Source organism: Drosophila obscura, unplaced genomic scaffold, assembly GCF_018151105.1.
Source record: "Drosophila obscura isolate BZ-5 IFL unplaced genomic scaffold, ASM1815110v1 contig_36, whole genome shotgun sequence".
Taxonomy (NCBI): Eukaryota; Metazoa; Arthropoda; class Insecta; order Diptera; family Drosophilidae; genus Drosophila; species Drosophila obscura.
In genome coordinates, this window is record NW_024542824.1 from 2,122,807 (window position 1) to 2,149,910 (window position 27,104).

General features: G+C 44.2%; 1 protein-coding gene across 1 annotated transcript; it reads left to right on the plus strand.

The window, feature by feature from the left end:
• The first annotated feature begins 407 nt into the window (after nucleotides 1-407).
• LOC111080585 lies at nucleotides 408-25,458 on the plus strand. The gene is made up of 12 exons (XM_022376292.2): nucleotides 408-718; nucleotides 17,438-18,065; nucleotides 18,339-18,902; nucleotides 18,982-19,187; nucleotides 19,356-19,497; nucleotides 20,813-20,986; nucleotides 21,075-21,376; nucleotides 21,446-21,601; nucleotides 21,654-21,815; nucleotides 21,872-22,043; nucleotides 22,104-22,809; nucleotides 23,597-25,458. The coding sequence occupies exons 2-12, from the start codon at nucleotides 17,705-17,707 to the stop codon at nucleotides 24,024-24,026; spliced, it is 3,375 nt and encodes a 1,124-aa protein (XP_022231984.2). The 5' UTR covers nucleotides 408-718; nucleotides 17,438-17,704; the 3' UTR covers nucleotides 24,027-25,458.
• The last annotated feature ends 1,646 nt before the right edge of the window (nucleotides 25,459-27,104 follow it).

Consider the following 27,104-nt stretch of genomic DNA (forward strand, 5'->3'; position numbering starts at 1 on the left):
CGATTGAAATTCCTCAATGAAGCTTGCTCTCTGCCACAATCTCTCTCTCTGTGTCTCTCTCTCTCTATTTCTCTCTCCAGTTGGCCAAATTTCTCTGTAGCTATTTGGCTATTTTGCATTGCTCCGCAAAAGAAAGTCTCATGTCTCTGCCGCTCTCTGGGGGCACTCTCTGCCTCTCCAGTTGGGGGTACGGGATGTCTCTGCTGCCACTGCTGACTCTGTGTTGCCGGTCTGGTCTGGGTCTCTGGTCTCTTGTATTTGCCTCTGCCACAGCCTGGTCTACTGGCTGTTGCCTGCCACCGGCCTGCTGGCTGGCTGCTTGCTGCCTGCCTGATGTCGATGCCGATGACTGCCTTTCTGCCTGTCCGGAGTTTTCAAGCATTTTAGTTGAATTTCGACTGCGCGACGTGTAAGTCTCCTCCGTTTCTCCTCCGGAAACCATTCGTTGGCGGCGTCAGTTCGGTGGCTCCGTCAATTCCGTGGCACTCTTTGTGTATTTGCGTACTCTGGGACTTTTGGGACAATTTCGGTCGACAATTGTCCATCAATCCAGCCAAAAGAAGCAAAATAAAAAACGCAAGAAATCCACAAAGAAAATTCGCGTCTCGTCTGGGAGCAAAATATAAATATAAATTTCTTGTGCTTCAACAACGTCTGACAGCGGTGGCGGCGGCATTTTCCCAGTATGATGTTATTTCTGTGCATTCGGCGATTTTAGGTTGGTTTTTTTTTTTTTTTGGTTTATTTGGTCGGCCGCTTGGGTTTTGCCAATTTTCCTATTTTGAATATTAAAAGCCAAGTGCCGGGCCGCAATAGCGATGACGCTGACAGTTTTTGTGTGCCCCCCGTGGCCGCTCAAGTTTTGCACTGGCACTGGCACTCCAGTGGTACTCCTCCTCCGATTAAGACCAGTCTGGCATCGTGGCTGCGTTGCCTGGTTACGTTTACAACTCAGCCATGGACCATGGACCAGGGGCCAGGGACCACGGACCTCGGACGTCGGACCGATGCCATGCATTATACATAAGCTCTAGTGAGAGGTCTGGGGAAAGATTTGATGAAGAGTAGTGAGTGAGAGAGAGAGAGAGCGGTAAGCGGAGAAAAGTCGACAAAGTGCTAGAGCTGAAGTAGCTTCATCTACAGCTTCAACTGCTGCCTCTGCTGTTGCTGCTGCTGCTGATGCTGCTGCTGGGTGCGGGTCCCCCAACTCGATTAGGTGTGAGGAGCTGTGGCTTTTATTTTTGGAACTCTTTATTATTAGCCACGACTCCTACCACCAGTGCACTGGTCTGCTGTTAACGCTGCTCCACTTGAACCCGTCCTGCAATATTAATGACCATTTTCCCTGACAAATATTGAAACGATTGTAACACGCCTGCCAAAGGTAATTGTAACTGGAACTGCGGTTCGCTAAGGGGTATCTCTCTGCGGTTTGGGGTAGGCTTTATCCATCGATTGGTCATGCGAAACTGTGAAAACTCGTCGTGCCATTGGCATTACGTTTCGCTGAACCAAACTAATGAATCGTTTTCGGAATTCGACACTTGACATCTGTATCTGTATCTGTGTCCGTATCTGTATCGTGTGTGATGTTCATTTGGAAATTTATACAAACAGAACTATGAGTGGTGGCATACGAATATTGGCATACAACCTTAATTTATACGTATCCAATTGTTATGTATATTTCTGTGCCGATTCTTAAATTTATGCTAATTTGGCGGCTTACCATATTTTGTTGATCCTTAAATTTATACAAAAATTTTGGGTCTAGCGCATTAAATTGCTCCCTCAATTTACACAAATTTAGGTCTGGCATATTATGGTATGTTTCTACTTAAATCTATAATACATATTTACATTTCAGGTATCGCCCAACTTTGTTGCTCCTTAAATTTATACATATTTTCGGATGCAGCGCATTACATTCTTTGCTCAATTTATACAGATTTAAAGTTGGGATACAAATTTGTTAGTCTTGCGTATACAATTTACAGGAAAGTTAGGACAGAGTTTATTATTTTCCTTTTTAAATCAACAAAAAATGTTTGGCTATAGCATACATTATTTCTCTTTCAAAATAATCAAATTATGGGTAAAGCATAATTTGGTTTATTACCTAGCTAAATTCAAACAAATTTTAATGCAGTAGACCACCACTAGGGAATTGCTACGAATTATTTGAATAAGAGTTTATATTATGAAATATTCCTGCATATATCCATGCGAAGCTCCAGATGGAGCTTCACAAAATCTATACCTATTTTTCCCGGTATACCAGGCAGACAAATTTCTGAGCTCCATGGCTTGCCTTTACTATAATTTATAATACTCATAGATAGTTAAATTGCAAAAGTCGTAAAGACTTTGAATTAATGGTGTTCGTAGGGGTTTCGTTATGATGCTGTGATATTAAGTTTCACCCATAAATTTACCTTAAGAGTGGCCGCACGCCAGTTGGTGGGACACATTTTGAAAGTGCAACAGTTTTATAGTGCTGTATAATCTTTAGTTTTCACATAAATTTGTATAAACATTTAAGGATCAGAAGCACTTGCTTTATCTGCTGTGGCCATTAATGGACCCAAACAGAGAATAACTTTTGGGGAAAGAGCATTTGTGGAGAGCTTGCTGACCTCTCATACAAGAAATATGTGAGTTTTGTTATCGAAACAGTTGCTTTAGTTTTCCGAAATATGTATGCCAGAGCTGTGGAGAGTACGTCGTTTGAGGCTTAAATTTCAGAGGCTTTTGTCTGAAATTGAAGCTCTCGTTGCAGCCAAGGTAAGCTTCCTTGTTCCTCTGCCTACACCCTCGAACATCTCTTCTAGGCGGACAGCTGGAAAAGTGTAATATTGTTTGCTTCAGCTGATTTATTTTCACCCCTCAGCTTCAGTAAGAAGTTGTAGAAGCGTCAAGCAGCTGTAAATTGTGGGAAAAGTTGTTTTTGACACATGGATAATTGAATTTTCTTTACTCGTTCACTCACTCCTTGACTCGTTAAAGCCTTCCAAGAATACGCATTCTCATGTATGGTTTTTCAACAAATGCTGTTGAATCTAAACAGTTTGGCTGTTGTTTTATGTTTGGGTAGTGCAGTTAGTTGCGGAGTTTTCCCTGACATTTCCCAGATATCAAAATGGAATTAACAACACAACTTCTCTTGGCTTTGTGGGTGACTACCCCACAATTGCAGTATAACTAACCAAAACGAATCTGATCCCCGAATAAATGTTGAGCAAACGCTGTCCCTCAGCAATGCCAACAGCAAAGCCACTAAAACCCGACGGAGCATCGCATTTCTACCGTGGCACAAATCCCTGGCATACTTTCAGGCGAGGACACAGCGGGGTACATAAGGCGAAAAGCAACGGGCAAAACCATGAGAAAACCAGTGGTAAACCAGGAGAAAAACAGTGGCAAACCAGGAGAAAAACAGCATACCAGGACACAACCAGAACCGAGTTGAATTTGTATGAAAATCAAGTTATCTGCAGTTTCGAGGCCAGGCCATCGTTTAGCACAACTCGATGGTTAATTTTTCATACGATTATTTATACCCCTCTGCCAGTTGGCGAACTGTAATTGCATTTTAATATTGATGATAAATTGATGGCCTGTCCCTGTGATGTGTGACCAATGAGCGGGCCAATGAGCAACGCCTGAGCAGAGCGATCTGCCAATTGTGTGTCTCTTTACTTCATTTATGAAATTTGCATTTATTTCATTTAGTGACAGCCACACACCTCGAACGCAGTCGCTTGTGATTAAGGTTATTTTGCGATTGTAATACCCTGCAGTTGCGACGAAGAAGGTTGTTTATGACCATGAATCTATATGAATTAGTACAGATATCAGAATCTCGAGAGAAATACAGAGATTGAAATGGAATATATGAGAGGAGTTTACCTATCTTAAATCATATTTAATATTTAAATATTCTGTTTCTGTTCTAATTTAATTCATTGGTTTCAACACCATTATTGTTTCTTCTAATCTAAGTAGAGTTCCCAAATATCGGGTATCTTTTTAGTCGTTTAAAGCTGTGCTGCGTTGGGTCACGACTGGGTCAAGGGTCAGGCGCTGAGGCTGATTGTGCGTTGGGGGCGGGGGCTTCATTTGCATAGTTTGATTTCGCGTTCGGTAACCCCTGTCATTGTTGACACCCTGTCGTCAGCTGTGGCAACAACAGCGAGGGGCCACCAACATCGCAGCGAAAGGTGAGCATCAGCAGCAGCAACAGCAGCAGCGTATTTGTCAGAAATCAATTGTACGGTTAAGTGCCAGGACACTTTACACGAAATTTTCCACTCTCCTGGGCCACGCACTCACGCTGACACAGCTTTGGCTCCCGGTTCGACTACTCTGCTCCTGCTCCTGTTGCCAGAGTTTCTTCCTTTCTCCTGCCCTTTCGGGCTTTCCATTTACAATATTAAATTTGTGCTGAAGTCGTGTCGACTCCACACAGAGTTTTCCCCCCCAATACAAATGCATTATTTTCGCTTTTCCCCACTCACACAAACACCCTACACTCTCACACAATCTTAAATAACAAGTTCATTTCCCATCGAAAGGGAGGGACGACGACGACGACAACGACGACGACGACGACTGCTACAAACAATGGATTCCATCACGAAAATTCGTATTTGTCATTCGAAAGTATTTCATTTCATTTGGTTTGGTTTTTTTTTTGTTTCTAACAAATTTTGGTGCTCTGGTTTTGTTGGGTAAAGGAGAGGAAAACCTTTTTCGGTGTTTCGGTTTTTGTTTACAATTGGCTTATCTTGGATTTGTCTATGGATTGCGTACGGTTTCAATGAAATGGATATTTTTACCAAACAGAAAATGGCAATTATTTATTGATTAGATAGACATTTAGATTTATCTTTCAGAAAGGGGACAAAAGCATATCAATATCCCCAGGTTTTGACCCACGAGAGCAGGGCAAACATTGATTTGGTCCCAGTCAAAGTTGTCCAGTGTCCGAGAAGTGGCCTGACCTTTCGACAATGTTTTCCAATTTGAAGCAATTTGCGAGCAGCTTTCCCAGTAAAAAACTTTTGCCGTGGAAAGTCTAATTAGATGAGACATCAGTATAAAGTGTGCGTAATTTGCATATTTCTCGAAAATTCACGAAGCATTGAATAAGACTTTCAGCTCATTTAGGAACTTTGCGAGACTTTCAGATTGTTCAACTTGCTGTTCGAGATATGTTAATGAAGTTAAGCGGAGAACTTTGCTTTGTTGTTTGATTGTGCTCGTAATGCTTTGGGTTTTACTTACTGGCATATTGAAGCACAGAAATCGACACCTTTTGGCCATAGACTTTAATTTAGATGATTACTAAGGGTCACTAAGAGCGGACTTTGGGTAACATTTTTATATATTGACTCGTCATATATACAATTGAAGCATCTTAAATTTAAGGCTGCACTTTGCCTAATTATAAATCCCTCATAATTAATGGCCACTCGGTATCTTATCTCATCTCATCTCTCATATCTGATCCTTAAATTTCAAAAGGGTTTCTTCAGAGCTGCTGCTTAAAGTAAGAAAAATCCCCGCCACGCCATCGGTCTTTGAACCAATTAGTTTGAATAATTTGCTGGCGCTTGTATCATTTATAAAACGAAAACTTCTTAATCAAGCCGCACAAACCACACAAGGGTTTTCCTAGCTTCCCTTTCGCCTTCTCCCCTCCCCTTGCTTAATTGTCCTTTGGTGCGTTTTCTCAATGGGTTTCTCCATTCCTCTTTTGGGTTTAATCCCAGGAAACTTTGACAGGGAAGAGCTCTCCCTGTGGCCATGGCTAGTGGTTAGTGGTTACTGGTTGCTGGTTGCTGGACTGCATCTTATCTTAAGCACATCCCAAAACGCATTGACAGCCACTTGATGCTGCTCCTGGCTTTGTGAAGGGGAAACCGTTTTATTTTTAGTTTTGCCTTTCATGTCCTCCGCAGTACAGTCCCTCCTGGCAGGACGTAACTTGCAAATCCTTTATGATTTAGTAGTGTGTCCGTTGTGTGACTTCTAGCCCATAACACGCCCCCCTCGCCTGCCTGTCCCTCGGCTGTCACATAAACCGATTAAACTGTGAGCAGCTTATGCATTTTGTATCTGTCAGCTATCTCGTATCTGGCAAATGTGCAGCCATAAGCAAGCAGGCCTCCCACAGGACCCCCCGCCCCCTTGACAGAAGGGACCCTACCATCGATCAACATAACTGCAAATGCTTCCATTAGTGACGCAAATTTCAAGTTAAACTTTGATTCAACGAAGTGCATTCGTTGACTGCTTTCGTAATTATCATTGCCCCGATGCGATGGCTTCTCCTGCTCTCTGGCATCTTCTTATAGTCTTTCTTCAGGCTGTGGCCCAGACTTTTATTTTTCCTTCTTCCGCTCCGAAGCACGGCAAAATAAACATGCAAAACTTTTCCCTGATTTGTTTATTATTCCTCATTGCTCTTTGAGGCCTGCTACTCGGCAGCAGCCCCTCAAACTCCAACTCCTGATTATACACCCCTTCTGCTGCTGCTGCTTCTGCTGCTACTGCTTCTGCTGCTGCTGTTGGAGTGGTTCTCTTTTAGTTGTTGAAGGAATTGCATACAATGTTAAAGCAGAATAATAAAATAATGTGGGCATTATACATTTATTATGAAGCTGGAACAAAAGCTGAGAGGAACTGAAACGGAAGGAGGAGACATTTTAATGGAAATCATAGAAATTAGAAAAGTTACAGCTTAAATTACTACTTGTTAAACTACTGGAGAGCTGTTGGGAAACTATTGGAGAACTGTCAACTGGCTGGAGTGAAATTTGAGCAAGCCTCAAAGTTTTAGCCGAGCTGTCTGTCGTGCTCCATTATCAATATATCAAGGAAATAATACAAGAAAAAATACTTAAGAAGCCAAAACTTTCACGAATCTTCGATACAAAGCGACATCAAGCAGATGGACATTACAAGATATGAAATGTTGGTCAAGCTTTGTGGTATACTTTTACAATCTCTTAAAAAGGCAACCGATTTTCCTCTGACATCAGACATGGTACTCCTTTAAAGAGAGTCGAAGACAGCCTCTTAAAACTTTCTGTAACTTGTCATAAACTTCAACAAAATGAACGCCTTGGCTAGTGGATTGTCGCTGACAGGAAATATTGTATTTATTGAACTAGAAAAGGTGTTCGCTTACAGGAGCTCAACAAGCTAAAGTTCCTATTTGAGGTGCGCTCCATAATGAGTGCAGTAGTCAGTTTCTTTCTCTTCATTTTGTATCTCTGTTTCCACTTACAAGACCCAACAGCGGTGTCCGCTTACAAGATCTTAAATTGCTTCGAAAAATCTCTTGTTTTGTTTAATAATAAGAAGCCTCTTCCGTGTCCTGAGCTGTACTCTGATAAAGTCCTAGGGTATGACCAACTTTTCGTGTTCCATTTTCACTTTTTGCTGTACTCACAGTTGTGTGATTATTTTCACATAAGCCTGGGTGCCAGTCGCCTAATTTATTATTCAATTAAAGCAGCAAAAAATAAACTTTAATCGCAGCGCAGTCATCAGCAAAAGGCCCCAAAAGACAAACACATACACAGAGACACTCAGGCACGACCACACACACACACACACACACACACTCTCTCTCTCGGACTTTTTATCGCAATACTCCTTACAAGTGTGCCAAAACAAAAAAAAAACACAGAAAAAGCAAAGAGAGAAGAAAATGAAACCAAGAAAGGAATTTTTCAGTTTATAGAAAATCCCGACTAAAAGATACCTCGCTCTATGGGAGCTATGCAATGAGCTCATCCATGAGTCATCCATGAGTCTAACGAAGATAATGAGATTAGCTGACTTAGCTGATTATATTTATACCATGGGAACAGTATTCCACATTCTGTAATAATAACCCGATCTTTTCTTATGTTTTGGAATGAATAAATTCAATTGTACCTGCCCTCGTTCTTTAAGATATGGTACAGGGTATTCTCGAAATTAATATGGAAAATCGTGTGCCAAGAAAATTGCAGCAACAATTTGTTGCTTTTGTTGCTTTTTGTTCTCCCATTTTTTTGTACTCTCTGATTTTCGTTGTTCGTGACGAAGTTTTTGTCGTTGCTTTTCGAGTGTGCCAGTGTTAGTGTGTTTCTACATGTATGCATAATGTGAGTGCGGTGGGGTGGGTGGGTGTGTGTGTTTTGCAGTCTCCTGTAATCGATTAAAAGTGCATGTCAAACTGTGCGTGCGCTCGCATTTTTTTAATGGGCTGCTAAAAACCAACAAAAAGCGACACAAGGAGGAGTAGGAGGTGGACCACATAATAAAAAAACACACAACAACGACAAAAATAAGCTCAGGCGCATTAACAAGAAAATGTGCGATGAAACAACAAAATGAAAAGCGTAAAAAAACTTTAAGTGCAGAAAACAAACAACAAAATTTGAGACAAGAAAGAAAGGCATTGTCTGAGCCGAAGATTTCGCTACACTATCAGGAGATCTTGCCCTCAAAATATATGGATAATAATTCCAATAGATTTAATTGATATCCAGCCAATATCCAGGAAAACTTTTGAGCAGTATTCCATCGTTTCATTGTTCCGCGTAGGAGCTAAGTCCTTTTAAAGTTTTACTGAATAATAATCGTTTGACGGCTAATGATTCCCCATTACACTAAAACTATTTACTACTAAGGGCTACTGCAATCTACTTGAGATATTCTTTACGATTGACTGCTTGACTGCTGGACATTAACAAACTCTCCGCAGGAAACAAAGTGAACGAGTATTGATTGAATTTACCCAAAATATTATTAACCCCGCGTAAGGGTATTGGAAAAAAAAGCAACGTAAAATATGACAAAATTTACGAGCAGCATCGCTCGCTTCTCATATTTGTACATACCAGAGGACTCCACTTCTCGCTATAAGCCCTCGTGTTGGGGACCCCCTCCCGTGCTCATAGAGGACGGCGGCGCATCCTCTTTGCCATTCCCTCCATCTCTTCTTGCATCTGCTGTCCCTGCTGCTGCTGCTGCTGTGGTGACGCTTCCTCGTGTGGCTTGTTTTTAGTGCTTTGGCACGTAATGGGGTCGTTCCACAATCCCAGCCGGCCATGCCACACCACCCCAGTACCCCACACCCCACATGCAGCAGCCTCCTTTTTGCCCACATTTTCCTTTTGTGTGGCGCCTGTTGTTGCTGCTGTTGTTGTTTGCATGCCGCCTGGCTTTCTTTGGGGCGGGCACGGGCTCCTCCAAAAACTCATCGCTTGCCACTTGTGTGCCATATGATGATGATGAGATGAGCGCCGCGTTGAGTCGAGTCGAGTTGAGTTTTGGCTTAGCGGATCGGAAAGGAGGCCCAAACTAACAGCCACGTCTGTCTGTGATGGAATATAGAATATCCCATCCCTGCTCCTCCTCCTGTTGCCTGGCCGCACTTATCACTTGATGATGATGATGCCAACTCTGGTCTGTGGGTCTCGGTCTGTGTCTGTGTTTGTGTCTGTCTCCTGCGCTAGTACTTCCTTCTGTTTGATGTGATATGAAGAACCGATTAACCGACATTCAAGTGGCTCAGAATGGGGTTTCGTCTTTATTTCCAGTCTCCCTAAGAAGCTGTCTCTGTGTCTCTATCTTCCTTTTATCAGCAGCCATCTCCATCTCTCCTTGAGGGGTCGTCTGTACTTCCCCATTAAATGCCATCGCTCCATTAGAAGTTATCTCTATTTGTGTATTAGAAACCATCTTTCTCTCGGCATCGCAAGTTCTCTCACTGTCTCTCTTGCTCTCTCCATGGGAACACCCCTCTCATTCGCTCAATTAGGAGCCTTCGCTTTGTCCCTCTGTCTCTTTGCTGCCTGCCAGATTTGTGGAAACCACGAAAGCAAATTACGTTGACGACGAGCATCATTTTCCACTTTATTGAATTACCCCCAAAAACGCCACACAGAGAGGACAGCAGAGGACAGGAAGAGGAGTGCCTGGCCACAATATGTGCTGGATTTTTGGGTTCTGTCCGCATAAGGACGAGGACGACTACGACGACGACGACGACTACGATTCCTTGCGCCAGATAAACAGAATTTCAATTTAAAATAATTTTATATATTTTCTTTGGGTAATTTTCTACATTTTTTTCCTGCTGTCTTGGCATAATTTTAGCCAGAGGATGGGGCCCATCTACTTCCGTTGGTTGTATGTCAGCCACGGCAGCAATGTCTTTACTTAGCCTCAGACATAAAGAAGTTATCAGCATGGCGTTTATGGTTCTGCCTCAAGGGGTGCACCAACCACCGCGGCCACCATCCAAAATGGTTATGGGTGCCACGGCACCGCCCCGCCCACCACCAGCACAGTGGTTGAATAGGGGGCCTAAAACCTGCTGTCTGTCTGGCTGGCAGTCAGTCAGTCAGTCAGTTCCTTCCATGATGCGATGCCTTTCATTAGCCGCGTAAAACTCGAGCACTGCCAGTCGCTTTGTTTAACTTTTGTTTGGCTGTTTGTTTGTCGGCGCTTTTTTTTTTTGTCACAATTTTGATGAGGCCCATCACCTACACAGCAGCTGGGAGGTGGTGGGTAGCCTGTCTCCTCGCTATAGAGTATAAAATATACAATTCAGAGCTCTAAATATACATATACATAATGATCATTGTTGTGCGCCGTTTGAGGCACTTTCACTAGACACCCAACGAGGAGTTGTCGGGGCACAGTGGCACCAGTTGTGAAATTGATTTTTTTTTTTAATTTGCAATGAGTATAAGTATTGGGAGAATGAATATTCATTTTAATTTCTCTTTGGCTAAGTATTTCTAGATAATTTCCCATAAAAACCATCACACTCTCATATCTGCCCCATCCCACAATCAATTCCAAATCAATGAGCACCCCCGAGCCATATGCCCGGACCACTGTGCCGTGTCAGCCGCATTCCATTCCCCAGTGGGCGCCATTCAAGCTGCGTGCTTAAAAGAGCATTGCCCGCCGGCATTATGTTTTGTGTCAGCACTAAAAGATATAGGTGGCAGGAGACTCTACAGGGAGAGAGAGGGGGATGGGAAGGGGTGGCTACCAGCTAACTGAAAGGGAGAGGATGCGAGAGTAGGACATACTGTTGACGGCATTGCACGTACTTTTGTGGGTTAGCAGGCCTTTCATCCTGGTTCTGTTCTGTTCTGCTCTCTGTTCTGTGCTCTGCTTTTGGCTCTATAAGTTGGCCATGTTGACTATGTCATTTGCTAATTTAGCACAAACGGTTTGAGTCTACTTGGCCCAGCCACACACACCACACCACACCACGCCCCTCCACACCACACACTGTGATCAACTTGCATTTGCCAAAAGGTCAACAGAGAGTGATAGAGACTGAGAGTGAAGGGGGGCCACATCCAAAGCAAACGAACATTAATTAAGCAGGCCAGCAGCTCCTCCGACGATGGATGACAAATATGCCACAAGACGGCAGACGGGAGACGGGAGATGGCAGATGGACAGAGAAACACAGAGACTAAAAGGATGTCGGCGACATGGACAAAAATAATAGTGGACCAACGCCTATGGTCAAGTGAATAATAACGCCATAAAATGTGTAGCTGAGTGCAAGGGTTTATTGTACTCGTGGAAGTGTATGTTCAGGGTATTTTAGAGATAAATATTTTTAAATAAATCAAGCTCCCACTCGAACGTTCTTCACAGTGATGAAAAAATGACTAATGGGTTTCCTTTAAAACATTTTTGTAGGGTATATTAGAGTCGCTCTGCCGCTCTATATGTTTTCATTTATTATTCATCTGAGAGCCATTCATAATATTCAGAGCACTGAACTTTTGTCCCACATTTTAATGTACTTTTTTTTTTGCCACCAAAAGTAAAATCAATTTGTAAAATATTTTGCGAAATTCTCACGACAAGATTGATGAGGTGTGGGGTGGGGTGTGGTGTGTGTGCTGTGTGCTGTGTGGTTTGTTGTGTTTCCATTTATGTGGCCTGCACTGTGGCAACGACAACTTTTGGAGTCTGGGGATTGTCGCAGCGCCTCTATCAGGGGAGGCCCTAATGGCGCTGCCTGCTCTGGCACCCTGGCAGCATCATCGATGAGAGCCTGACAAAGACTAACGCTTTCTCGTCACACACTTTGACACATTGTTAGTCAAACAAAAGATTTTGCATGCTAATTCGTTTCTCCGGTCGAACACAAACCCACGATTGTGGAATGTGCAGGCCCAAATCTGGGGTAAGACTCATTTCTTTCTTGTGTTTTATTTCGGTCGGAAGCCCAGAAGCCAATAATAAAATTGTTTATGTGGGTTCGTTCCTCTGCGTCTGTCCCGCGTTCCGTCTGTCCCGCGGTCTGTCTGTCTGTATCCCTGTCTGTCGCTGATGTTGATAAAGCAAGACCCACGGGCTCAGGGCACACGAGACAGGAAATTTGTTGTGCAAACTCTCTCTCTCTCCCTGGTCCCCGGATGGCTTGTAATTTTCATTGTTTTTAGGCCGGGCCAAGACGAGACGAGACGATGCTTGACTTCCGCCCTTCCGCTCCGCTCCGTTCCGTTCCGACCCTTTTTGTCCTCTTTCCATATACAACTTTATATACGGAAGGAAAGTGTCGTTTTTCAGCTAAGAAGGGCTTAACTTTTTTTCTTTATGATGCGATGAGGCTCACGCCTCAGAGACAGGAAGCCCCAAGCCCCAAGTGCTTTTTGGGGGCCACAATTTGTGTGGTGTGGTTAATTTTTGAGGTCTTCGCAAGGTTGGCATTAAAAATGTATATCGAAAATAATCTGGAGTTTTACTCGCTAAACCTAATTATGCTTGTGATACGATTTTTGAGCTAGGTCTCATGGCTCGTTGGGCTTTCGATAAGGCCGAACACTTTCGAGGGTTTTTTGCTTTATTTATGGGGCATTGACCCTTTCAAATTGGCTGGCCTGGCCTATTGGGGACACGTTTTAATTCCGTGTATTTGGCTAAAAACATAAATCCATTAGCCATCCTTTCGGCCAACTCTTTCATGAAAGTGAGGTGGGGCTCTGGTCTCCACATAAAATATGCATGCACAAAGTTCCAGACACCAGCAAAAGTGGGCAAGAAATGGTCAAGTTGAGAACTTTTTATTTTGGCAAAAGTCTGGGAAAGTCTAAATGAAAAAAGTATTAATATATCCTTTTGCCGGAGGCTGCATTGAAAATGATTTCACCCTGGGGACTGCCAACAAATTCCACACACACTCGCTCTCGCTCTCGTCGCTCGTCGTTATGGCCAGCAACAAAAAGACATCAAAATTCGTATCCTTTTTCTGTAAAAGTTTTACATACACAACACAACGCACAGAATAAGAAAACGAAAAGCCATCTCCGCCAATTCGGTAGTTGTGTTCTGACAAACAGTTTCGCTAGTTTCGCGGTGAAATATGTCAAAGTTCTGACTCTTGTGTGGTACATACATATGTATAAATGTACTCTGGGGCCTTGTTGGTAACTCGAAGGGGAGTAGTATGAATGGTCCTTGGATGGGCGATGTGTGTAATCCTAACATGGAAACTATTTTCAAGTCTTTCGACTTGACACTCGAAACTCGGGCCATGGAGGTTCTATTCATCAGACAGATTCTACAGTTTCGTCTACAAAATCCTTTTAAATTGACTTTAATTCAAGAAGTTTTTAAGCTGTGGCCGTTACACCATTAAAGCTGCACCTCCCATGGGGAAATACCATTTCTGGACCAACCCCACACTGCGGCAAAGTTCTTGTCTTTTTATGATCTCTTTCGCTTCGCGCATTTTATTTTTATTTAAGGGTGTTGATTCAGCTCCTGCTGCTGCTGCTGCTGCTCCTGCTGCTGCCCGTGGATGCCAGTGATTCTGCTGTTGGTCCTCTTGCTGTCTCCTGTGGATGCCACTGATGCTGCTGCTGCTTATTCTGGGGTGTTGTCGCATATTGTCGTGTGTTTATTACAATGCAAAGTGCAAAAAACTAAATGTAGAGCCCCGAGGTAATATGATACCCATTATCTGCCAGTCGGTGGGAACACAAACACCCCGCCAAAGGGTGAACGCGTTGGAAAAACGTCAGCGAGAAAAGTTTAAATAATTTTTATGTGGCTGAACCACATTTTGTGTTTTTTGTATCCTTTTTGTTGCATATGTTTAATCAGCAGAGTAAGCCCCGGGAGTGACCCAGGATCCAGTTAAATCTCACCTTCTTCGTTGCGTCCACGTCCACGCCCACGCCCACTCCTCCTCCGCCACTGCCCTTTGCAAATAAAAGTTTGCCTTTTTTTGACACAACACACACACACACACACACACGAAGGCAGCTGGTGGCTTGTGTGTGCGTGTACAGTGCGTTTCGGTGCTCTCATAACAAATAATAATTATAAAGGGAAAGGCGTAATAGTTACTACAATTATTTAGTAGACTGCAGTCCGTAAAGGATCCTCGAAAGGTTGCTCAAAATATTAAGCATTTTCGATCTGTATTCATCTAATAATCTAATCTGTTCTGTACAGAAATAAGCCCCAAAGACGAGTACGTCCGGCTCACAGTCCAGCCAGCAGACAACTCCACTTAAGTTTGATTGCCTCAATATATGGCGACAACATAAGCGATTTCATTCGAGAATTAGCTCGTGGAACAATGGGATGGCTGATTTGAATTCTGCACAGAGAATCAAATGCAATGCCATAACTATTTATGGCTGGTCTCAATCTGTTCCATTTCGGTGATGCCATTGCCGAATGGTATTGTCCCAATAATGTCCTACAATAACGAAATGCAGTGTGGAATTTCGACTGCAGCATAAAGTTGCAGTTGCTAAAGTCAATGACCAGTTAAGTCAACACTCAGCCGCCTGTCAGGAGGAGCAGCAGCAGCAGCAGGAGGGGGGTGTGGTGTGGTCATGGGATCGGGATTTGGGACAAGAGCTGGGGCCCCATATTGAAATCGTGCTCGTCATCGCGGACGACATCCGCCTATGGCATTTACATTTTAATATTGCATTTTAAAGAACATAAAACTGCTGACGTGGCGACCGGCCCATTGAAATTTGTGTGAGCAAGTGCCACCAAAGGATATTATTGCTATGTGGGGTCCAGGAGTCCAGGGGCTCACGAGCCACAACAAAGGGAAGCGCCACAAAATGCTGGGGAAACGTCCACAAGAATGAAAAAAAAAAATATGGAGAAATATATATATTTTTGCAATATTTTCACTTGGGTTTTTCCCACAGAGAGAAAGAGAGAGAGAGAGGGCGAGAGGGAGAGAGCGAGAGGTAAAGGGATAGAAGAGGATATCGTTATGGATTGCTTGTTTGCTCCTTGCTACAACAATGTTGTTAAATTTTATGTTTCCACAGGTAATACTCGTAGTAGTCATGGCACACACCAGCACCAGCAGCAGCAGCAGCAGCAGCATCACCTTACCTCTTACTACTACATCCTGCTTGAGCTCCATTGCAGCGAGGTTTTTTTTGATTGATGTTCCATCCTTTTGGTGGTCCTTCCTGACTGCTTCCTGGCATCCTTTCTTGCTGCTGCTGCTGCTGCTGCCTTCCGCTTTCACTTCCCCTGCTTCTCACTTGCTTACAATCAATTTAAATGCGCCTCTGTGCATTGTAAAATTCTCTTTGGCTAAATCGTTATGTGCACAACCATAAAACGGGGATAACTGGGCCAACTGCGCTGCCCTACCGCCATACTGCCTGCTGACTGCTGCTGCCTGCCACACGGGTACACAGAAGGCGCAAGCAAAGTTCCTTCCTCCTGCAAGACTGATGCAAAATGATGCAAGTTTCCCTGTGACTGTGCTTTCGCTTTTCGATGGCTTTTCGTTGGCTTTTCGTTGGCTTTTCGTTGGCTTTTCTTCTCCAGATCAGATCATTTATCATTTTTATAGCTCCTCAATGGAACATTGGACTAATCTAAATGATAGCATCGCCTCCTCCATTGCTCTTCCCGAATGGAGAAACGATAAAGACATAAATCAATCAAGTTTCGGTAAACTGCGACAGAATCACAAACAGACAGACAGGCAGACAGAGAGACACTTGATGTTTCATTGCAACTTCTTGAAATTGTCGACGCTCTCCCGAAAATAATGATACCAAAGGTCTTTAGAGAATGCCTTTAGCTGCGAAATGCTGTGAAAAAAAGCTGTGATTTGTGGAGCTTATGAATTCACTGAGAAGAGAGCAACCAGAGGATAACTAACGCAATTTCCTTTTTTAGCATTTCTCTTTTTATGGCAAAAAGAAGCTCTCAAGAAAGGAAATTTCTCCCGGCAGCCCCACAAAGTCTAGTGTTGCCCTCGTGTGTCCGGCGCTAAAGGGATTTCCAACATCTGTAGGAAAGTACCGGCATATTTTCTTGATAGATTTCCAGAAAGAGTTTTCTTGGGAGCTCTCAGACCGAGTTACAAGTGACTGCATTCTGGGAAAATTCATGCTTCGAATTCAAATCAAATTTTTATATTTTTTCTTTCTTAAAAAGTTAATTTCAAGCACTCCTATTCTGCGTTAAAGTTTTTATTCCAAATCTTTCTTTGATATTTGCTGGCATATTAAAGACTTCAAACGATGAATTCATATATGTATTTATTATCCAAATTTTAATGATTATTTTCGCCCTCTTTACAGCTTAAATTTTGAATGCGCTTTTTCGCTAAAACATTTTCGCAATAATACCCGCGGCCACATAACTGTTTTATTGAACTAATAATAATCATTATGGAGATTGGTGTATTGTGCAATATTTAATGCGTAAATGATTGGCAAAATTTATTTAGCTAAGAACCCATAATTCCCATACAAATTTCGACATTAATTTTGCATATGGGTTGACTTTGATAAGGGTCCTTTATAAGAGCAGAGGGCTTAAGGGCACAGCGGAATTATAGATGGACTTTTGATATACCCTAACTATTCACATTTTTTAGTAAATTTCTCATTTAATATATGAATAATTTAAGCAATAAATTCCTGAAAAATACTCACAAGCTAGACACTTTTCATACTCTCTTTCAGATGGTTTAAATATTTATCGAATTGAACTAAAAATTGCATTGACACTCCCCTTGGGTGGGCCGGCTCGGCAGCACAGAATGTGCCCTAATTCTTATGCCTGAGTGACCGCAGAATTGCACTCCAATCATCTAATCCGTTTTTCACACTCTCCACTGCGCTCTTGTGGGCGGTGCTGTGGTGTGGTGTGGTGTGGCTAGGTCTTGGTGTTGTGGCAGGCAACGGAATACACGCAATTGAACAGCAAATTGAATTATGCATTGCATATGCTTCTTGTTTTGTGTGCGCCTGGCTGTAGAGTAAACAAATTGATTTTGATTTGATTTATTTACGGATCCCAAGCCCCCACTATAGCTCACACTCTAACCCCCACTCTAACCCTCACTATAGCCCCCCTCTAACCCCTATTTTCTATTCAATTTCAGTATTTGGCTGCTAAAATGTTTGAGATGGCCCGAAATGGTTACAGTCGTCGGCTGGTGGCTGTTGCCTAGAAATACGAAAAACCCAAAAACAGAACCGGAAAAACAAACCCCTGCCGAAACCGAGACCTCAGCCTCGAAAATAATGTCCTGCTGCCGCCGCATGCACTGAAGTTGACATCACACACACACACACACACACACAGATACACACCCACACACACGCAGGCAGTAAAAGCTTTTTGAGAAGAGCGGAGCGGAAGGAGTACAATGGTCATCCAGTGCACATGTGATTGCAACTGCAGTGATAGTAGAGATAACCGGAGCCTCATCTCCTCCTGCCTGCCGGCAGCCACAGTGCAGCAACGAGGAGGCCATCGGCCATTCGGTTCCCCAGCAGCCTCTGGTGGCGATGATATGGAGCATAGGATACCATACTATCGCCGCTTATCGAATACATCATCCGCCCTGTACGGCAGCTGTCCCCAATTGATGCCCACAGCAGCCGCCGCCGGTGCCACTAGTACCCTGCCGCATCCCTGTCCCCATCATCCGTCGAGGCAATTGGAGGATAGACAGTACTCGAGTCTGGTGAGGCCCAAGCATAGGAGTCCCGTGCTGTGCAACAAATGTGCGCTGTGACGAAGATACAATCTGAGCTGCGAGCATCCGAAACAAGGCCACAAGTCCGCAACGAACACACCGAAGGTGGGAGAGCACACCGAGCGAGAACCGAAACCGAAACCGACCCCGAAACTGGATCTACACGATAACCAAGACCCAGAAGGGATACGGATACGGAACCAGGAGGCGACACAGGCACTCACACAGACGCAGCAGCAGCAGCACCACACCCCCGCACGTTATTTGTGCACCGAGTGTCGTTTCAATAATCAGCCATTGGCCTGGTGGGTTTCATGTCCCCGGCTCTCGAACCTATCCACTGAACAGCTCCAGGAGCTCCGGGAACAGCAAACAAAAATGCAGTCACACTGCCATGCTGGTGGCGCCGCCACAGCCCCGTCAACAGCAGCCGCCCTGCCGCGTTTCCCCCTGCAAACGGCCAAGAGGCATTGTGACAATTTTGGCAGCTATGCCACATTGCCCACCAATGACCAGCACCAGGGGCTGGGGCAGGCCCAAGGCCATGGACAGCATCCTGTCGCCTGCAGTCGACACGGTGGCGGTGGCATATTGCCATTGCCTGCCCCACCGCCTCCCAGATGGTATGGTGGTGCAAATACCAATTTGAATGGCTGCTGTTACATGTACAACCCAGCAGTGGCGCCACCGCCCAGCACCACCCCTCATCACCAGCATCACCAGCATCAGCAGCAGTATGCCCCACAATATTGCCTCTGCGATAATTGGTATCAGCAGCAACAGCAGCAGCAGCATCAGCATCAGCAGCAGGTGCATCATCAGCAGGTGCAACAAAGAAGCAAACCGAATGGCGGCTGTTACTTTGGTGAGTAATGAGGCCATTGGCCGGTTGCCATTTTGTCCATCATTTAATCAGAGGTTCGATTGTTTTTCCGAATGTTTAGGCTATGAGGGCCACCACCCAACCATCCCCATGCCCATGCCCATGCCCATGCCCATCCATGCACCGACGACACATTTGCCAGCACCGCACATCACCGACGAGGAGGACTCGGCCTTTCCGGCCCTGGCCGATCGGGAGTTTCATATGCTCCATCGGAATATACCGGCATTGCGGCGCACGGGTGTCGACACCACACGCATCCGACAGGTGAGTCCGCCCACTGACACTGCCACTCTCATTGCCACTCCCACTCCCACTGACACTGCCACTCTCATTGCCACTCCCACTACCCACTCGCATGTCAAACTGTAATTGCCGGCATTTGTCTACTGTTCTTTTCGTTTTTTTTTCGTGCTGTGTGGTTTTTTTTTGCAGTACTTCTATCCCGATGGAGGCTGGGGCTGGATCATCTGTGGCGTGTCCTTTCTCGTTCACATCCTAACCACCGGGCTGCAGCTGAGCTATGGCCTGCTGTTGTTCTACGCCGTACAGTATTTGCATAATACCAGTGGCATAGGTAAGTCAGGGCCCAGAGGTCGGTCGGAGTCGGAATGGCGCCCCTTAAGAACTGTGCCATGGCCATGGCCTAATCGCAGTGTGTAATCATTGGCCATGGTACAGGCCCACTGTTGTTGTTGATTGTGGTATTTTGCTAGTCATTTGCCAGTTTTCCTCGGCATCTTCTGGTTTTCCTGGTTATTTTCTTGTTTTTCCGCACATTTCTGGAGTTTGAGTTGGGCCTTTCGGGCTGCATCGACATCGACTCCCTTGAATAGCAATCAAAATGTTTGTCTGCATGCATCTACAGGGCATATGGAAAATGCAAATATTTTGAATAATATTTCGATGTGTGGCATGGTGTGTGCTGTGTGCTGGGTGCTGATGTGTGTGTGAATATTTGCTTGATTTTCGTTTACATCCTGTGTTAAAGGCAAGTGTTGAACAAGGTGTAAGACCACTGTCAGCAGTCGGTGTTAGCTTACTCCTACGGCAACAATATAACAAGAATTCCGAAGAAGTGGAAGTTCATCCTCTTAACAAACATTTTCATGTCCGCTTCCTGTACAGTGTGAACACTGTTTATTGCTTGTACTTCCTTCCACTGGTATTTGTAGTGGTATATCGTGAGGAGGCAATGTGGATGCATACGAATTGCATCAGTATGAAAATACAGTGCAGGCCCCACAGTTCCTCTATTGAATATATCCGCAAGCGGAATAAATGCACAGATTTTTACAAACAAAAATTAGTTTGGCTGTAAATAACTCTGTGAAATTTAAGCTTTGATAGCAAACTCAATTATTGATTAGCATGTGTTGGGAACCAGTCGAAAGGAGCATGTGACATTAAAAAATCAGCTAAATTTAAATCACTTTTACTGCTACAGCAGCGCTCTGCTCTCCTGCTTTGAATTTTGTTTCCATTCGAGCAATAAAATCCGGACTCACACCCAACTCCAACAGAGGGATGTGACAACACAACCCTTTCATTTTCACTCTAATTACATTTAACACATCCCATCCCAAACAGCAATTAAAATCGTAGAATCAATTTCACAGGCTGTGACCACAGTTCTCCCACTCTCAAATTGTTTTATTTTATTTTAATGCTCCCTGGTGCTCCTTCATTTTGAGTTATTACGAGTAAAAAGATTACTTTTCAGCCTGCACTCGCACCACCCTTAAAATGTGTTAATTCACCTTGGTTTGCCACCTGGGGAATGACCTTCGTCAAAGTTGACTTTTCTGCTTTAAAATATTATCACTCAAAAGCTTAATTTCCATTCTATGCTCCGCCCTCTTCATCTGCCGCTTGTGCCTGCCCCTCCACAGAGCTCCTGGGCGCCCTGAGCTGGTCAATTTCCATGCTGGCCACACCGTTTGTGGTGTCGCTGTGTCGAAAGCGCTCCATTCGTCTGCTCTCCATTGTGGGTGGCCTGGTGATGCCCCTGGGCATATTGTTCACCTCATTTGCCACGGAATTTGGACAGGTTGTTTTCAGTTATGGTGCGTATAAATAAATAACTTTGCCAGTGCCCGGCACGGACTCCTACTCTACTCCACTCCACTCCACTCCACTACTAAATCCTGGCAGGCATCGTCTTTGGCATCGGTGTCGCCATGGTGCGTGAGGCATCCACCGTGATGCTCGGCAATTACTTTAAGCGTCGCCGTCAATTCGTCGAAATGGTGGCCATGTCCGGTGAGGGGGTGGGCATCGCATTGTTCTCCGTCATCCTCAAGGAGGGCGTGGGCAAGGCCGGCTGGCGCCTGGGCCTGCAGATTGTGGCCGCCCTAACGGCACTCAGCTTTTTCATGGGCCTCATGTATCGACCCGCCTCCCTCTACCATCCCCAGCGACGGGCCATCCAGCATTTGAAGAATCAGCGCAAGAAGGTAAATTAAAACGCCAGAATTCCATGGATACAAAAAGTTCATCACTAAATCAATTTTCCACCAACTTAGATGAGGGAAAAGAAGCCGATTCTCAGCCAGGAAGTGGAGTCGCCCACGAGATATCTTTTTTTGGACATATCATCACTGAAATCGGTGACAGTTAAAATTCTGTTAATGACCTCCAGCGTGGCGTCCTTTGGCATTTACACGCCCATGTTCCTGATGGTAAGAAATTGGTAATTGGTGCATCATTTATTTAAATATTCCTCTGTGGCAGGCTCTCAACGCTGCCAAGGAGGGCTCTGATGTCCAGGAGCTGGTGCTATTGCAGACATTTCTGGGCATTTCCATGGCCTTGGGTGTGGTTATAGCTGGAGCCCTGCTGCGTCGCGTTTTTGTGATCAGACACTTTGTGGTTAATACGAAAATCGTCACACAGGTGGGTACTAAATGATATATTTGCCAGAAATCGTATCCCAATTCGTCTCTCCGCAGCTCTTCATATCAATTGTGGCCCTGGCCATACTCTTTCTGTCCTTCGTAATGGGCTACAAGGGCCTGTGCATCCTCAGCTGGCTATATGGCATAGGTCTGGGTGGCTTTCAGTACTCCTTGAAGATTTTGGCACTCGAACGCATCAAACTGAAACATTTCTCCAAGGCCTGGGGTGGGTACAAGATTATGCTGCTCCAATTCCCATTGGCTATACGATTACGTGCTCTTTCAGGTTTCATTCGAGGCGTGGAATCGGTTCCAGTTCTGATCAGTGTGCCACTGACTTCCTTCCTCAACGATTACTCCCTGAAATACGGTCGTGCCGGTTACTATATTTGCTCCGCAGCTGCAGCCATCTCTGGCATCATAATTTTCTTTATCAGCGAACCGCAGCACCAGCAGAACCACCATCACCACCAGCAGCAGCAGCAGCATCACCAGCACCAGCATCAGCATCGCGGCGGACAGGCACATTTGAATGGCCACCTGCCCACTCCCATGCTGATGCGGCACTCCTCGGCGAGGCTGCATCGGCCCCCACACATGCACATGGACTATGGCTATGGGGAGTATCCGGCCCCAGATCTCCTCAGTCGCAGCTGCATTAGTCTCAATCAAATGGATCCGTATCTGCAGACCAGCGCCAACTATTGCCAGCGCCACATGCAGCAGCAACAGCAGCAGCAGCAGCTCCATCACTCCCATTCCCATTTACATGGCCCTGGTCCGCCTCAGCAGCAGCAGCAGCATCCACAGCAGTTGGGCTGCCACAATCTGGACATGCAGCAGGTGCGCGGCGGCGTCTATCAGGCGGGTCAGGGCAGCATCGGGGCTCGCATGGGCAAGCGTCTGCAGCGCAGCCTGTCCTTCATTCAGCAGCACAACTGCTGCGACGGTCTCTACTGCAGCTACGAGCTGGGCTGCCACAAGAGCAACAAGTAAGTACACACATTGCCAGCACTGCTGCGAGCAGTGCTGCGAGTAGCAGTCTGACGAATGAGCTCCCTAATCGGTGCCGGTCACTGGAGAGCAATGAGCATCGCCTGCCCATCCCAGGCATTGAGTGGTTGTTGGGTCGTGCCTGGCCGGTGTGCACTGAACCCTTGCCTTGAGTCTTAACTCTGTTTGTCTGTGGGGGCATTGGTATTGGTAGGTAGTCCACTGGTGAATCAAAGTGCACATTAAGCGGGTAGGAGAACGTTTTTACTAAATGATTACCATCCACATCCACATCCGCAGCTGGCCACTAGAAACGGGAATAGCAAAGGCAACTTAATTCGTCCATAGAGTGCAATGTGAAACTCGATTAATTATCGCTGCCGATTAATTATCGATAGATAGATAGATTAACCATTTGCAAAACATTACAAAAGTCTACCAATTCGACTATGTGGAAGCTCGTGAATTAATCAATACTCCATGGGGGGAAGTTCGCAGAACGTGGCATCCAATGCCGAGTCGAAACGAAACGAAACAATCAAAAACCAATTAAAAGATTTCCCGTTGAGCAAGACAATCGAGAGCAATCAGGCGAGGGAGAAACCATAGAGAAACACAATCAATTTAGCAACGGGCTTCGTGGCCTTATGAGGCACAAACCAAGCCCCCAGCCAAGCCCAGCCAAGCCAAGCCAAACCAAAGCAAGCCCCTCGATAGACAGCCCGCTGTTTCTGTGTGTTGACACTTTGCCTAAAACCTTCAAATTGCTACACTTGGCTCTTGCAGATCCCAGGACAGGCAGGCATTGATATGCACCTGCAGTCCCAGCACCACCACCACCACAGCCACCACCTACGGAGGACACATGGCAGGTGGAGCGAACTCCACTCGCAGCCGCAGCGTTCCCGAGGGCTTATCCACCATGTCGCAGCAGTGTAACTGCCGGCATGGACAGGCCAGTGGATCAGGCACAGGTCCAGGTCCAGGTCCCACCCGTGAGTTCATCTACGTGCCGCATGCCTATGCCTCGCTTCAGAGAACGCCACATCGTCATAGCCAGGGAGCGGGTGGACCAGGAACAGCAACGGGAGCAGGAGCAGGTGCAGGAGGATGCCAGACGATGCGAAGCAATCCACAGTGCCGTCTGAAGCGTTCCCAGTCCCTTTGTCGACCCGGAGCCGTGCAGTTTGTGGAGCAAATCACCACCTCGGTGTAGGATCTAGAATGTAGAATGTAGGATGCACCCCAATTGGGTCCTATAAAACTTATTTTTTGGTATTATAGTAGTCCACCACCCACGACACCCCCACACCCCCAACCCACATACATGTTACGTGAATCGAATTCAGAATTTGTCAGATCTCTTCTAGTCTTTTGTCGTAGCTCCATTAGAAATGTAAACTAATACTCCAGCGGGGAACTCAAACGGAATGTGGAAATCGTTGAAAACCCACTCCCACCCCCACAACCCACACACTCACACCTTAAAAAACAAGGAGAAGCAACTCAATGAATTTTCCCTTATATAAATCGCATTTTAAAAAAATTCACACCACACACACAGAATTCATTACACTAGGATAAAATTTTTACTCATTAGCATATGAATATATTATAGGGATAGCAGACAGACGGAAAAGCTTTATCGGGTGTCTCAAGCTGAAAATAATAAATGGAAAACGAAAAACGAATAACAAAACAAAACAGAAAACAAGCATTGAAATTATGGCAAGAACATAAATATTTATGAGGCACTTCTTCACATGGGGAATCGAAACGAATCGAACGCAAAAAAAAAGAAACTTCTCAAATGGTCCATTTTATAAACGTGCATACAATTTAACCACCGAATACCGATTACCAATCTATATATACTACAGCAACAAAATACATACACACATTACATACTCGTATATGAATATGTGAGGTCGAAACCATTAAAGATGTCTGCCCTGAGGCGGCACCCGGAGCGACCCAGAGATCCAGAGACCAGATCCAGTGCCAAGTGCCGAGTGCCGAGTGCTGATTGCCGGAGTAAAAGTACTTTATTTTTCAATAACATATACAGGTATACAAAATGCATAATTAAGATGCGTGAAACATCGGACACAGAGAGACACACAGAGAGACACACAGAGAGAAAGAGACCGTAACGCAATGAAAATGAAAATTACTTTTGCCACGCTGATTGAGTGAGTGAAATGAGCCTTATTTTCCGAACCGAACCGAATCGAACCGATGCAAAAACAGAAACCGAAACGAGGCATATGAAATAATAATGATTACCATTATGATAACCATAATTAATTGATGCTGCAAATTATCACAGGAGCCGTGCGGTAATCCACCATAAATTACATTCAAGAACAATGGCCGCCAATATTGGATATGAATTTTACTATGTAGTTGTAGTTAAAAAAACAAACAGCAGTGAAATTAGTATAAGCGAGACAATTGGTAAACCATTAGAAATTCATTATAAAAGTGCAGCTAAACTAAATAGAAATGCAAACTCTGAACAAAGGCAGAGCTAGGTGTACATATAATTAGTTGCAAAACAAAAATATTCTACAAAAATACAAAGGTTTCGTGCGCCAGTAAAACGAGAGCATGAAGCATTTAAATGAAAAGACCAAAGGGCAAATGGTAAATGGCAAATGGAAGAGCACAGCTGTTGTTTCACGATGCGTTTTATACCGACGGAAAGTCCTTGCAAAATATTAAAGCCACTACCTCTATTCAACCGAAATCTCCCATCGTAAGCCACTCTGTAGTCACTCCTTTGTTATTATTCAGAGAATTTTCGTATAGGCAAACACTTTGTCACGCTCTGTGACGGGATTTACATGTTAACCCGCTGCGAATAGTGCGAATGGCAAGCAGTATGGTACGGCGGCAGGCAGTACAACAACAACGCATCGTTTAACAGCAGCAGCTTTAATAAACAGAATGTTTTATGAAATATTTGAAAAGCTTAATGAAAGGGCAAACAAACAAAACATCAAAGAAAAACAACATAAAAGCGTCAGTATATTGTTGTTTTTGCAATAAAAAATGGAAACAATAAAAGTATGATAAATAAATGAAGGCTTTTAAAAGCAAATAAATGATAAAAATCTAAGGCAAAAATGCAAAAACAAATTTTCGAACAATATGTTATACGAATAAATAATCCCAAAAGTCATTGAAAAATCAAACAAAATTGGAGAAAAAAATGCATAAAAATGGTTGATGAATGTGAGCAGAATATTTGACTATAAAATGTTTGCCACGAATTGGAAAAGCCAAGGAAAATGTACTGCTCAACTCAGCGTTTTGCCCACAAAAATGTAGCCACAAAAAAAAAACCGTGAAAACGAAACAAAATAAACTGCCAGGAAATGCAATAAAAGAAAAACATTAGCATATATTATGAAGCAAACTAAAGTCCTACAACAAATTTTTCACTCTTTCAAGGTCATTAAAATAAATTAGATATAAATTTTGCCACTAAGAAAAACCACATACTCCCACAAACCAATAAATGTTCGCCATTTGTGTTCGGTGCGAAAAAACCAACGAACGAACGAAACGAATAATAAAACCAATGAAAATTTGCATCAAATAAACATACATTAAAAACGCATATCTGTGTGCCAATAAAAAGAAAACCAACAAAATTTGTCAGAAGAAAAGAACGATACTGTAAACTGAAAACTAACCAATTTTAAGGTACAACTTGTAGCTAAAACAATTTTTATCTGTGCCAAGATTTAGATATGGGAATTTTTCGGAGCAAACCTAAACAAGAAACTCAAGAACTTTGTAACTCTTTATCATTAGTAGTTTAGTGTGATAAATGTTAATAAAGGAAAACACCTAAATGGAAACTTAAGTCCCTATAAACTATATTCAATTCCATTCAATTAGGGTGGTCGTGACAATAAGTGACAGCCCCAGGATGGACATTTTAACCCCAAACGATGGCAAAAGGACGACGGATTTGCCATTGGCCACAACAAAGTTTTCATTTAATACGTGCTAAAATTGAATAAACAAGTTCAACAGCACTGCCAATGTCATATTTCATTTATTAATTAATGGCATTAACATAAAGCGTCAATTTGTGTGTTGTGTGTGGTGTGGGGCAAACACACCACAACACAGCACCCAAAAAGAGAGAGATGAGGTGGGGGCAAGGCAGCACCCTGTGGCACTGTAAAGCCAGGCCGATTAAAAAGTTTACCCTAGCCGTTGCCAAAGTCAAGACCTCCCCTTAATGTTGCATATATTGTACATACAGCCCCGAGGTCCC